This window comes from Macrotis lagotis, chromosome X, assembly GCF_037893015.1.
Source record: "Macrotis lagotis isolate mMagLag1 chromosome X, bilby.v1.9.chrom.fasta, whole genome shotgun sequence".
In the NCBI taxonomy this organism is placed as follows: domain Eukaryota; kingdom Metazoa; phylum Chordata; class Mammalia; order Peramelemorphia; family Peramelidae; genus Macrotis; species Macrotis lagotis.
In genome coordinates, this window is record NC_133666.1 from 559,262,448 (window position 1) to 559,277,736 (window position 15,289).

Here is a 15,289-nt window from a genome sequence, read left to right on the forward strand (position 1 = left end):
TGCATATACCACAGTTTGTTCAGCCATTCCCCAACTGATGGGCATTCACTCATTTTCCATTCTTTGCCACTACAGCAGGGCTGCTGTGAATATTGTTGTTACTATTTGACTTTATTAAAAGTTAGGCAGGGTTTGTTTGGGGCTTTTGACCAATTTACAAATTAACAATCTCATCATCTTATTGCCTTCACCACCTTAATTTCCTAAACCCTCCAAAGTATAGACAATGGCAATAACTCAATACAATAAGGATTTTGCTTTGCCGATCTTCTTTGACACACTCTCTAAGAATGCATTACTTCTGGTAAAGGGTGCCAACTGTATTTGCAGTCTTAGATTTTATGGATTATTTGTACTGTTGCTTGTATATTTTAGCCACTTTTACTTTGAATGCATCACATTTTCTGATAAAAGATATATTTTATGACTTTTATAATAGCATTTAATGTTTATTCATCAAATTAATGCTTTTCCTGGTGTTTTCTTACAGTCCCATTAGTGAGAGTAGAAGAGTGCTGCAAGAATCCTGTGAATTTTTCTTAAAACACAATTCTAAGGTTAAACATAAAAAGAAACACTACAAATCAAGTTCACACAAACTGAAAGTAATTTCCAAATCCATGGGAACGAGTACAGGAGCTACATCAAATCATGGAACATCTGCAGTAGCAATTGCTAACCATGATTACTTAGGGCAAGAGACTTTGACAGAAATCAAAACGTCTCCAGAAACATCTATGAGAGATATGGGAGCAGATGGAACCTCAATTCAGAAAGCAAGAGAAAATAATGTGGGAGAGCATGCGTCACCTGCAGATTCTAGTTCTAAACTATCTGTGGAGCAGACAGAAAGAAGATGTAAGTCAGGAAATTCAAATGATAAGAACAGTACATCTGGAAGTGTGAGGAGTGAAGGAAGGTAAGATTTTCTTTTTATTTAAGCCACTATCTGGCTTAAAATAGGAAAGATTGCTATTACTTTGGTTGACAAGGTAAGGATTCAAGGAGAAAAAAATCAAAAGTGAGTTAAGCTAGAACAATGAACCAAATAGAGCAAGATGAAACTTAATGAGGGTTTAAGTTAATAAAGTTCTAAGGTACTTCATTCTTATCTGTGTTTTTCCATAGATTTCTACATAGAGAGTTAACATATGCTAGAGACATTATCTTAAGTCCTACATTTTAGTTAAAAAAAAACAAAAACCAAAACTCAACAACACAAAAAACAGGCTGTAAAGGGAGTAGTTTGGCTATAATTCCTGTGAAAAAAGTCAAAGAGGTTTTAGTGAGCTGAAGATTCAAATACACAAGCCTTGGCAAAGTAAATTGAACACTGAATTTGAAGCCCAAAAACCTGATTTCAAATCCTAGCTCTATCCCTTATTATTGGAGTGAATTTGGACCTCAGTTTTTTCATCTACAAAATAAGAAAATCAAATGATTTTCAATCTCTAAAATGTTATTACACCATTAATTGTTTGATATGGTTACCAAAAGAGTTATTTTAGGCTTCATTAATAAACCAAGACTTACAGAGAGAAGAAAAGATCACCTGAAGAAATGGAATTGGATGAAAAATCTGGTATATGAATGTAATATGTTATGCAGTAAAAGAATGTAGGAATTAAGAGAAACTAGCTGATATGAATTGATGTAGAATGAAATAAGCAGAACCAAATAACAGTATACTAATTAAAATCTTAGTGTAAATCAAGGGATCCCTAAAAGGATATTAATCCAGGAATCCTAGGGAGATGAAATAAGAAGTATCCATACTCTACCTTCACCATAACAAATAATAAAAATAAAGAACTCCTCAAAAGAAGATATCTTAATAACAGGAAGAAGAAAAAGAATCTGTCACAATTCTCATTAAAAATAATAAGTTATAAACTAAATACGATCTCAGCAAGCAGCCTGTTATTTCTAGTGTTCTTTAGTGAGCTTCTGCCTTCTGGATTCCTCCATCTCCTAGACATAGGCCCTGGGTGGTCCTCTTGTCCTTATAGCTGTCATAATTTTAGGTATCAACTTAATCTCTCAGTTTACTCCTGGGAAGAGGGAGAGAAGTTCACATTCTCTAGGTGGGTAGAGGTCCTAGCACACTATTTCCTCTTACCCTTGAGTTTTCCTCCCGTGATAACAATCTATACCTTGGCATGGTTATCCCTCTTATCTTATGCAGTGCTAGGTACTGAATTTCAGAGTTAACTCCTTGCTCCCAGGGAAGGTTGAAATTCATGAATCAGAGAAACCCTAACACTCAAATGGAATAAAAGAGATTGTGGAGAAGTTGTACAGCCTGAGGAAGATTTTAAAAAGAAAGGAAACTATAAATATGATGTTGGTTGTAGAGATTTAATAAAGCACAGAAATAAATAGCCAGTAGAAAGAGTAAGAAATAAAAGAGTGAAAAGCAAAAAATTTTTGGAAAACTCCTTCTAGCTGTATACTAGGTAATCCTTCTCAAATCTCTTTATAATCAGAACCCAGGGCTTAGTCTTCATTTTGTTGAATCATTTCTGTTGTATTTGTCTCTTTATGTCCCTATTTGGAATTTTCTTGACAAAGATACTAGAGTGGTTTGCCATTTTCTTCTCCAGCTCATTTTACAGATGAGAAACTAAGGCTAACAGAGTTAATTAGCTTTCCCAATGTCCCACAACCCATAAGTATCAGAAGCTAGTTTTGAACTCAGGTCTTCCTGACTCCAGGAATAGCCAATGCTCTATTCACTGCACAGTAAGCAGTAAGATAGGACAAGAGTACATCTTGCCAGTAGGAAGGCAAGATGGTAGCCTAGATAAGGACTGGTGATAAATTTAAAAAAAAAAGAGAGAGAGGTAGAGCTTTTAGTTTCTCCTCCTGCCCTAAGGGTTATGGGAAAATAAGGCAGATCACAGAAGGGGGAAGAATGAGTACAGACAGCAGAAAGGAAATGATATGAGTACTTAATGAAATGACCCCTAAATGACAGAAAGAAACGAGATATGGTCTTATATTGAACTCTCTTTGATCACTTCAGGAGATCAGATTCTACATATTATATGATGAGGTACTAAGTCTCACTATGCAGAGGAAGTATTTGGGGTGACTGGAAAGGTGTGACTTAGAGGGGATTGAACAAGGCATAATATGTTCAAAGAAAAGATGAAATAACATGAACTCTGGACAAACCATAAACTTAACATATTAAGTTTACTAACTATGAATGAATTAAAATCCTCCCAATAAAGAAAAAATATCAGAAATAGATGAGAAAACAACAAAAGCAACATCACCACCATCATCCCCCAGTCCCAATTTGCTGTGTCCAGTAAGCACATTATAAATATATGTAGAGCAAAATCTGATAAAGTCAAGACACAATCCCAAACACAGCTTCGTTGTTAAAGAAACTATTTGCAAAAATAACAGTGGCAGCTTCCATACCAATATCCATTATTGAAATTTAAAAGACTGAAACTTTCTAAGGAATTTGATAAGACTTCGAATTTAAATCAGCATAAACTCTGATACTAAATCTGAAAGTAGATAAATATGTAGAAAAGAATGGTTTGTGACTAAGCCAGCCCACCTATAAAATAAAATGGAAATGAGCCATAAAATGGATTAGAAAAGGAAAAACCAGCAATGTGTGAGAAAAATCTCTTAAAGTATTCAGTTTAAATGAGGGGGCTGGAGTAAAATTTACTGTGTCTCTCTGAATTCCAAAAAATGCAGAAGTGGCAATCAATTTTCAAACAATTTAATAACATAAATAGATGCTATAAAGAAATACTTAAAAATTTAGTAGTAATGAAATCAATGCTTAGAAATTTAGTGAGTACCTACTGTGTGCCAGACACCATAGGAAGTATCAGATATTAAAAGACAAAAGTGAATAATTTCTCTGCTCAAAGAACTACTTTTATGTTGGGAAAAGAAATATATATATATATATATATATATATATATATATATATATATATATATATATATATGTGTGTGTGTGTGTGTGTGTGTGTGTGTGTATGTATTGTGTATATTTATGCATATAAATATATATAAGAAATAGCACTTGTATTACTGTACTTGTAAAAATGTCATATAAATACCCAAAAAAAGAAGTTGATTATTAAATTGTAGGAATACCCAGATTGTAGGATAGTAATTGAAGTTCACTTTTCATTTTTCAAACTTAGATATCTAACAGAGTCAAAAAAGAAATAATGGATTTGGGAAGATTTGGAATACTATAATTTTATGATGGGAAATTTTTGAGTATGCTTTTTTTTGGCATGACACTTAACCTTTACAAAAAAATAATATGCTCAGGCACAAAATTAATAAAAGAAAGGCAGAAAGACAGAAATAATACTATTTATTCTTGATAGACCATAACAATAAAAAGTGTAACAGTAAGGAAAATGTTAAGAGACTGATAAGTGTAGAATATGGTAAAAATAACAATGAGATAACACACAATTGACAAAATGTAGCTGAAGCAGTTCTTAAAAGATATGTATATCCCTGAATATTTATATTAACTAAAGAGAAAGAAAGTTGTACTAGTGTTGAACCTAATTTTTAAAAAAATAGAAAATCAATAGGTTGGTAATCCTAAACCAACTTCACAAGAAGGTATATAGCAAATAAAAAATAAAATTGAAAACAAAAGAATATTAATAATTAAAAAAGCTTCTTTAGAAAAAATATCACTAGAATCAAGAAATCAGTAGCTAATTTGGTTCTCATGAAAAGAGGGAGTAATTATAAACAAGGTAAAATTGAGAAGGAAATTAGTTTTTGTGATAATCAGCAAACATTTATTAAGCATGAACCAACCATGTTCCAAGCACTATGCTAAGTGCTTAATGACATGAAGAAGGGTAAAAATAATATGTCCTCAATAAGTTCACCTTCTAATAGGAGAGACAAATATAAAAATAGGTATATGTAAAATATATACAGAATTAGATGGAAGGTAGGTATAATTGGTAAAGGCTTCCCTATGGAAGATGGGATTTGACCTGAGTCTTGGAGAGAAACTAAGAGGTAGAAGTGAGGAGGGAGAAATGACAGACCTGAGAGACAGAAAGCTAGATTGTAGAATACATGGAAAAGGGGAGTAGATAAAATCTGTAACATTTTAATAAAATCTGAAAAGCAAGAAGGGATCAGGTTGTAAAGACCTTTGTGTTCCACAGGACTTTATAGTTGATCCTAGAGGCAGTACAGAAACAAGAGAGTTTATTTCATGGAGAATTACAGTCACACCAATGCTTTAGGAAAATATCTTTGGCAGATGAATAGAGAAAATGGTTGTAATTTGGGAGAGACTAATTTGAAGGCTATTCTAGTAATCTAGGTGAGAGTTGATGGAGTCTGAACTAGTTTGGTGGCTGTGTGAGTGGAGAGAAGGAGATATATTTGGGAGACATGAAGGTAGAAATACAAAAATTAACAACCTGTTGAATATTTGAGTGAGTGAGGAGTCAAGATACCAGACAGGCTTGTGAGTGCAGAACTACAAAGTACCAAGAACTTGGAGTAGTTGTCCATTGGGGGAATCCAATCCTTAAGTGTGAATTAGGATAAGAACCCAGGAGGGGTACCACAGGACAGCTTGACTCGAACAGATTTATCCAGAGGAGATCCGTGTTTAATGTGGAAAGTGTTAAAGAATTGATTTTCAAGGTATTCAGAAGGGGGGGGAGGGTATAGCATTGGAATCATAGGTGTTATTCCAACTGAAAAAAAAAAGTTGTCTTCTCAGGTTTTTTACCGTGAAAACATTAGTAATAAATTTAGCATGTTTGTCATTCTAAGTTCTTCACAATCTGACCCCTTTTCTATTTTACAGGCTTCTTATTACTCCCTTTCTTATGAACCAGTTTCCCTTTGCTCTTCCTTGCATGTGACACTTTGCCCTGCTGTCCCTTGCCTTCTTTTCCCCACTGGACTGTAAGCCTCTTGAGTTCATAGATTTTTTTTTTTTACCTTTCTTTGTGTAACTAGCATTTAAGTACAGAGCCTAGCACACTTGGTGATTAGTTGATTTTGACTGCAAAGATCACTGGATTTATAGTCAGTAGATGTAGGTTCATATCCCGACTCTGCTACTTAGTACTTGTATGACCATGTCATTAGTCATTTAGCTTCTAGACCTCAGTTTCCTCATCTGTAAAATAATGAGAGTGGCCTAATGATTCCTGAAGTCATTTCTAGGTCAAAACCTAAAGTCTGTGCTTTAAATCTATAAATTTTCTGTGCTTTTGTGAACTCCATAGTTCCCTGCCAGTCACATAACCTTTGAACTCTGAGTAATATCTAGTTCTAGGGGCCAATCATGAATAAGTTACCCCATCTCAATAAATGATAAAGTAGACATTTCTACTGTTCCTTTGCATCAAGAAATAAAATCATATTTCACACACAAACAAATCCAAAATTTTCATTTCTAGAATGTAGCAAAGGTTGGTTCCCATAAAATCCTTGGTTTCTAGAACATATAAAGAACTTGCATAAACTGAGAATTTTATGACAAAGAATTAGGCTTTCTATCTACTTTTTAAAAACTACTTTCTAACCAAAAACTAAAAGATACTTACCTATTTATCACATTATGCTACTATTAATAAAAAAAAAAAAGGATACTGGATTTGGGGACTGAATGATACAAATCATAGAGGATAAAAAGTACCACAAATAGTAAAATGAATTGCTATTAAGAAGTGAATAATGGGGCAGAGCCAAGATGGCGACATGAAGGGATCAAGTCTTAGGAGCTCTCTGATAAAAACTCATAAACTAAGGACTCTAATTAAACTTTCAAGAGACAGAACCCACAAAGGGACCCAGTGAGGCAGTTCTCCTACTCCAGGTAACCTGGAAAAGAGCAGAAAGGTTCTGCTCCCCGGCCGGAGGGGCGCCCGCCAGAGGGTTGGCCCTCCAGAGCCAAAGAACTTCAGCCTCCCGGAGGCAGCCCTAGGGCGCTGGGAGCCTCAGCTTACAGCAGCAGGGGAGTCTCCTGAGCTGCACCCCAGGGAGCACTGGGCACAAAGTGGGGGGACAGCAGGGGACCTCTGAAAGAGCACGTGGAGCCCAGCCCTCAGGACACACAGCCAGCAGCCAGGTCTTTCAGCAGCCTAGACCTGGAAACAGAAGCAGGTGGAGCCTGTAAGCAGGAGCCCCCAGGGCATGAGCCCATTGAGCTGAGGGAGGGGAGTAAAGAGAGACTGCAGAGCTCTGTCCTCTGCCCCTGGAACAGGACTCTGGAGCTCTGACCACATTCAGATCCTGATCACAGTCTAGGCCGACCCATAGAACAGCAGGGCCCCCTGCACCTCAGCCCCGTGGCAGAGGGGGGTGCTTCTGGTCATTCACAGACCAGGAGGGAGGACAGAACCTCACACACTGACACCCTTATGGGAGTGTCCCAAAAGCTCAGGAAGCACCCCCAAAAACAGGCTTAGGCTGGGAAAATGAACAAACAAAGAAACAAGAGGAAGACCATTGAGAAATATTTTGCAAATGAGCCCAAGAAGGATCAAAATACTCAGTCTGAAGATGAGGAAGCACAAGCTCCTGCATCTAAAGACTCCAAGAAAAACAGAAATTGGGCTCAGGCTATGATAGAGCTCAAAAAAGACTTTGAAAATAAAATGAGGGAGTTAGAAGAAAAACTGGGAAAAGAAAGGAGAGAGATGCAGGAAAAACATGAAAATGAAGTCAGCAGCTTAGTCAAGGAAATCCAAAAAAATGCTGAAGAAAATAGCATGCTAAAAACCAGCTTAGGTCAAATGGATAAAACAGTTCAAAAAGTTATTGAGAAGAATACTTTAAAAAGCAAAATTGGCCAGATAGAAAAAGAGATAAGAAAACTCTCTGAGGAGAATAAATCCTTCAGACAAAGAATAGAATTCAGGGAGATTGATGAATTTACCAGAAATCAGGAATCAATACTTCAAAACCAAAAAAATGAAAAATTAGAAGAAAATGTGAAATATCTCATTGAAAAAACAACTGATATGGAAAACAGACTTAGGAAAGATAATTTGAAAATTATTGGAATACCTGAAAGTCATGATCAGGAAAAGAGCCTTGACATCATTTTCAAAGAATTACTACAGGAAAATTGCCCTGATATTCTAGAAGCAGAGGGCAAAATAGAAATGGAGAGAATCCACCAATCCCCCCAAGAAAGAAATCCCAAAAAACCAACCCTAGGAATATTATAGCCAAGTTCCAGAACTCCCAAGTCAAAGAGAAAATATTACAAGCAGCCAGAAGGACACAGTTCAAATATCATGGAGCTGCAGTCAGGATCACACAGGACTTAGCAGCAGCTACATTGGAAGCTCGTAGGGCTTGGAATACAATATACCGGAAGGCAAGAGAGCTTAGAATGCAGCCAAGAATGAACTACCCAGCAAGGCTGAATGTCCTCTTCCAGGGAAAAAGATGGACTTTCAGTGAACCAGGGGAATTTCAAAGGTTCCTTTTGGAATGGCCAGAGCTGAACAGAAGGTTTGATCTTCAGATACAGGATTCAGGTGAAGCATGGAGATTGGAGGAGAGGGGGGGAATATTAGGGACTTAATGAGGATGAACTGCATGTATAGAAAAATGATACTGATAATATTCATATGAACCATCTCAGTTAATAGAGCAAGTATAGGGAGCTTTTATAGTTGAAGCACAGGAGAAAGCTGAATTCAAAGATAAAATATGATGTAAAAATGGAGTCAATAAGAAAAAAAGGGAAATGGAATGGGAGAAAGAAAAAGGAGAGGGGGAATAGTCGAAGCTATTTCACATAATAAGATTTTTTTTTATTACAATGAGCTATTGCAATGATATGGAAGGGGGGAGGCAAGGGGGAATGAGGGAACCTTTGCTCTCATCAGAGATGGCTAGGAGAGGAAACAGCAAATATACTCAATGGGGTATAGACATCTGGAGTAAGAAGGAGGGTGGAGCAGGGGGAAGGGGTGGGGATGTGAATAAAGGAGGAGAGGATGGACCATGGAGGGACAGTGGTCAGATATAACACATTTTCTTTTTTTACTTCTTGCAAGGGGCTGGGATTGGAAGGCCTGCCCAGGACCATAGGGCCAGGTGGATTCTGGGCCTAAGGGATGGTATGGGGGCTCAGGGCTTCTTGGACCCAGGACCAGGGATCTGTCTGCTGAGCCACTCAGCAACCCTACAGCAGAGTCATAGTGAAAGGAGAGAGAAAATATAGTACATGGTAGTGGAGAAATAAGAAAGGAGGGAGTTGCGATCTGCAATGGCGACATTGGAAAAATATGGAAGTAACTTTTGTGATGGACTTATCATAAAGAATGTGATCCACTCACAACAGAGTTGATAGTGTTGGAACAAAGACTGAAACACATTTTTTGTTATTATTATTTGGGGGAGGGTGCAGGGCAAGTGGGGCTGGGTGGCCTGCCTGGGGCCACATAGCAGGGTGATCTTTGGGTGTCTGGGGCCGGATTCGGACCCAGGTGCTCCTGGCTCAAGGGCCAATGCTCTGTCTGCCACCCAGCCACCCCTACTATTATTACTATTTTATTTCATTTTGGGTCTTTTTTTTTCTTCTTTTTGGTTTTTGCAGGGCAGTGGGGATCGGGTGGCTTGCATGTCATATGGCTGGGTGATTATTGGGTTTACAAGGCTGGATGTGGACTCGGGTGCTCGTGGCTCCAGGGCTGGTGCTTCGTCCATTGCACCACCTGGCCATACCTACAATTATTACTATTATTTTTTTAATTTTAATTTTTTTCTCCCCCTTTTTTGCCCAAGCAAGTCTATCTATATTCATGGGGGGGAGGGGTATTTTGTTTACTTGTAAACAAGTATATTTTATTAATGTAAAGAAAAACATTTGTACAAAATGAGAATAAAAAATAAATTTAAAAAAAATTTAAAAAAGTGAATAATGGTTATGTTAATCTCATATTTTAAAGCCTAAAATTGTGGTCAAATTATACTGGGTTGGACTAAATAATCTCCAAATCTTTTCCAGCTCTAAACCTAATATCCTCTGTGTATAATTTTTTACAAAAATTTAAAATTGATTTCTTGGGGCAGCTAGGTGGTGCAGTGGGTAGAGCACTGGCCCTGGAGTCAGGAGTACCTGAGTTCAAATCTGGCCTCAGACATTTAATAATTTAATAATTACTTAGCTGTGTGGCCTTGGGCAAGCCACTTAACCCCATTTGCCCTGCAAAAAAAAATCCTAAAAAAAAAACTGATTTCTTGCTGTGACCTAGATTTAAAATCAGATGGTTAAGTTGAGAGCTTTAGCATTTAGTTTTGTTGTTTAAATTATTCTGTTTCATTTTTCTTCTGTTTCAAACTTAAGTGAATAGAAGGAAAGCAATATCTTGAGAGAAACTTGAAAAGTGAAGAAGAGGAATGAATTTGAGGGGGAAACTAGCAACTTTTTTTAGATGTTCAGAATTTCCAATATATGGGACTGGCATGCAGTAGAGAATACAGTAGAATCAGAAGGAAATGGCAAGTAGAACTAGAATAGAAATTTTTCAAGGAATGGGAGTTTTTGTAACTTATCACTTGAATGATGTTTATCTCAGTAGGTGTACAATGAAATATTAAAAATAATGACATAAGATGACAAAGAATTTTTCTAGTTTTTAATGTTCAGTCTTATCTCTATATAGGCATTTCACTAAATACAATAAGGTTTGGGGGGCAGTGGATAGAGCACTGGCCCTGGAGTTAGGAGGACCTGAGTTAAATCCAACCTCAGACACTTAATAATTACCTAGCTGTGACCTTGGACAAGTCCCTTAATCCCATTACTTTGCAAAAAAAAAATACAATTGGGTTTTGTGCTATGATGATTTTTTCTTTCATTCTTTATTCCCTTTAAATAATATTTTCAAGTAACAGGAAAGCATTCTAAATCACTTTAGAATTATCTTTTTTTTTCACATGTGAATAAAATTAGCCACATATGTTTGATTAGTAGCTAATTTCTATGGCTAAAATTAGCTTTTTCCCTGACTAAGTGAACCATTAAAAATAGCTGTTCAAATCTGTCTAAAGAGACAGACAGTTCATGCTTATACCGATGATGTGGATTTACATCCTATTTACTTAGTAATCAGTCTTTTCAAAAGCTGCTATGCTTTTGGCAAAGCAAGAGTATATATGGTGCCCATAATTTTACAATTTCAAATATCTTCATAAAATTTGAAATGTATTTCCTGTTTGGCACTAAATAATGATAGGATTAGAAAATTACTAATTGAAATACATTGTAAGTGTCATAACTTGCTTTGTGTGGATACGGGAGCCTGTGATGATTACCAGAGGTTTAGATGTGATAATTCACATAGCACTACATTCATTTTACATTTTCCTTCCATCCTCATAACAGCATTAATATCTATATCACATTTTACAGAAGCTTTTGCCTAGCACTTGAAGGTCTGCAAAGCTTTTTGCAAATAGATTATTTTCTTCACAACAGCACTGTTATATTATCAATATTTTTCAGATGAGAAAGACCAATTAACTTATTTGCCCATGATCACATAGTTAGTAAATGCATCAAGCTATATTTGAACTCAGGTCTTCCTTGACTCCCAAGTCCAGGCCTTCTATCCACAGTAGTAAAAAATAGAATTTTAGTAGAATTTTTTTTTATCTCATAGCTCCATCAGACCAGAACAATCAAAGCTTCAGTTCTTATTAGTATCTTATATTGAACTATAAATTATAGCATAAAGTCTAGCTATATATGTCTATCTTAAAAGCAACTTCTTAGGAAGTGGGAAAATATATCCCTTTGTATTAATAACACCGTTTGTTGTTTGTATACAGTTTATAATTATGTTTATTTCATGCAAAAAAAAGCTTTTCAGGTATAGTTTTTAGCTTCTATCACAATTTACTTCTAGGAAGGTCCAGATGATCCATTAAAGCAGACTTCTGCCTAGTCTGCCTTTGTTACTCTGCTTCAATATGATGGTATCCTTTATTCTCCCCTGAAAAAAAGACATTAATGGAGAGGAAAGGTCTATTTATTACAAGTTAGCAATTATGAGTTTCTAGTCATACAACCTAAAAGCTAGAGAGATCTGTACTGTTCTGATGACTTAACTTTTCTTATCACAGGGTCAAATCTGATATAATTTTGTACAGATTTATTTTTCAAGGTATTTATTTAAGCTGAAATTTGATCTTTTTTTCTTCTTTAGGGTAACTCCAAAAGCCAATTTTACTGAAACTCACCAACTGCCGAATAGCAATTTACAGATACCCAGCAACAATTCACAACCAGGTAGTCCAAAGGGTTCTACATCACTGCTTATCCACTCTGCTTTAGACATTAGGAAGGAGCAGAGTACTGGAAATAATTCGGATACTTGAAAAAGAAAAATCTGCACACATTTTTACTTAACTGCTAACCCAGAAGGGGATTCATGTTACACTGGAAAAGACCAATGCACTTATTCTTATAAAGACATCTCTTGTTTTGCACATAGTTACATTGCCTGCTGTTACAGTGAAGAGAAAGGATTTCAAGAACCTTATATCAATTTATGGAGAGGTCAATGATAACATGAAACCCACAGAACTGAATTGCACAGGTTTCAAAATAATAGGGTAAATATGGAGATGGTGGAGAGAAGACTCTTCCGAAATTGGTGAACATTGTCTCCTAAAACTTATCTTGTTGTAGACTGACCATTGCACTTTTGTGAGATTGTCAGGATTTCTACTCTTTCTACTTGTTTTCTTTATTTTTAAAAGTAAGTTTATAAAGATTTGCAAAAACTATTTAAATTTTGTACTGTACTATTGTGCCATTATCTCATTTTAATACTGTTATTAGTAGTTATGACACTGAATTTTAAAGAGAAAATTAGGGAGTGAAACGGAGATAATATCTTAAACATTCAGTGAGAGAATACACGCAAAGCTCTTTGTAAACCATAAAACACAAAATAAATGTCGGCTACTCTTATTATTAATATTCGTTTGTTCAGAGTGATAAAAATTGACCCACTAAAACTGTACTTGTGATTTCATAGGTATAAGACCTATTTTTGAGAAGTTATGGACTTGTCCCTTTGCCACTAGACTCAATGATAGAACTTGAATCCAGGTCTTCCTGGTCTAAATCTGCCTTTCTATCTTTTATGCCATTCTGTTTATCAGAATGGTGATCTGTTATCTTAAAAGTTCTTAAAATGACAATTTAATATCAGGTGTTGGCCCCTAATAACAAAATCCTATTACTGTGGGTCTCTGAGTGTGCAAGCAACCTGGAGGGAGAAGATTCACATACTTTTTGTGGAGGACTTTAGCATAAACCTGAGTTGCCCCAGCCCCATCCTCAATTGTACTGCTCTCTTATTTTGATGGAAAAGTAGCTTTTCAGATCCTGCCTTCTGATAGTCAACTGGTATAAAAACCCCAGTTCAATATTCTATCTTGGGGTTTTGATTTTTCTAGCCAGACTCCCAGATTACTTGCAGAATCAGCAAACTCAGAGGAATATCAATAAATGGGCATATTAACCTAATTCTGTTTTTCTTTTCTTTCTTTCTTTTTTTAGGTTTTTGCAAGGCAAATGGGGTTAAAGTGGCTTGCCCAAGGCCACACAGCTAGGTAATTAATTAATTATTAAGTGTCTGAGGTTGGATTTGAACTCAGGTACTCCTGACTCCAGGGCTGGTGCTCTATCCACTGAGCCACCTAGCTGCCCCATGTTTTGCTTGTTCTTAAGGCCAAATTCTATATATCCCTTATTAGGACAAACTCTTGAAAGTTGGCACATATTTAATTATTATTTTCAGGCCAAACTCAAAAAAATCCTTACAGGAAACCTAAAAGAGGGATCCAGTGAATTGAGATCTGAGATTACTAATGGAAAAAAAGAAATAGTTGGTATAAAGAGGCCAATGCACACTCACTTAGAAATCACAAGTCTGGCCAATGAAGTTTTCTACCTGGAATGCTCCTTCCTTCCTGAGCCATGTGTAACATTGTACTCCTGTAGTGCCCCCTACAGAGTAGGTGCTAGATAAAATGAATGTGATGTGTGAATGGTGAGCCTTTGACTTTGTCCTGGAGTGTACAGAACCATATATACAGTTTTCCTGTCTGTAAAGAAAATTAGCCCATATTGAATTACATGTATTTCCTCAAAGTAAAGGGTTTCAGAAGGGAAAAAAAAGACAATGGTTTTTGCTATCTGCCTTTAAAACCTAAAAATTGTAAATAATTTTTTACTTCTCAAATGTTAGAAATTTCTACTTATAGAAATAGCTTTTGGTTTTTAGAAATTAAACAGCTTTAGTACAGCTGAATTTAAGGTGCTTTCTTCATGTATAACTAATATGGTATTGTGCTATTCATGACATTTCTGTGATCGATCTTTTACTTTTTTTAACTCATTAAGACATTATTCTGAAAGATTCTGTGATTTGCCTTTTTTTTAATCAGGCTAAATTAGATTATATTCCTCATAAAACAAAAGAGTTTCTTGACCTAAGAATGTAATCAAGACTTACAAATGGTATGTAACTTGATTTTTAACTCCCTGACGGAAAATATTATTTTCACTGCTAAGGGCAAATTTGTATGTTTTGTTTTGTTTTTTTACCAAAAATGGACAATAAAGCATATAATGCAAATCAAAAAGAAGTATACAGAAAAAGGTATCAAAATTTCAGAATTTTTTATTTGTACCTCTTATTAGTACGTAGGTATGTTTTAAATGACACATTTAAAATAATCAAAATACTTTGTACTATATGATTCTTCTTCATATAAATTGTATAGAATCTACTCAGGTGCCTTAGAATTTTGCTGAACATTCAATATTATGTATCATTAATATTAATGTCACTAAAATAAGAAATGTAGTTATGGTAAACCAAAAATATTTTTCCAGCATACTTTGAACTTAAAGATATTTTTTCTTGTTATATTTCACACCAAATAAAATGTTTAGTAATTTATTGTCTTAAAAATTCCCTGATGCTTTTGATTTTTTCTTGTTTATTTTGAGTGCACAGTTGAAATATAAAGGAAATAACCAATATACATTAAAATGTAAATATCAATATGTTTATGTTTATAAATGTGATTTTTACATATGTTTTAACTCTATATAACTTTATATACTTTTTAACTATTTGTATAATCACTTCTATAATAAAATATTGTTTGTTTAAACCAGTTTTTTCCAGAATATTCTTTGTCTACAAGAATTGTTTAATTTTTTTCTTTTGTATCCCCAATATCTAGTACAATGCTG

At 35.4% G+C, this 15,289-nt stretch overlaps 1 protein-coding gene across 3 annotated transcripts in view; it reads left to right on the forward strand.

Moving 5' to 3' along the window:
* The window catches only part of FZD6 (frizzled class receptor 6), a 61,183-nt gene extending 46,147 nt beyond the window's left edge, over window positions 1-15,036 (forward strand). For all 3 annotated transcript variants that reach the window (XM_074200901.1, XM_074200900.1, XM_074200902.1), the window contains exons 6-7: window positions 491-919; window positions 12,219-15,036. In XM_074200901.1, the coding sequence (XP_074057002.1) occupies window positions 491-919; window positions 12,219-12,390 (601 nt within the window). In that variant the 3' untranslated portion in view covers window positions 12,391-15,036. The remainder of the gene's footprint in view (window positions 1-490; window positions 920-12,218) is intronic.
* Window positions 15,037-15,289: the final 253 nt, after the last annotated feature.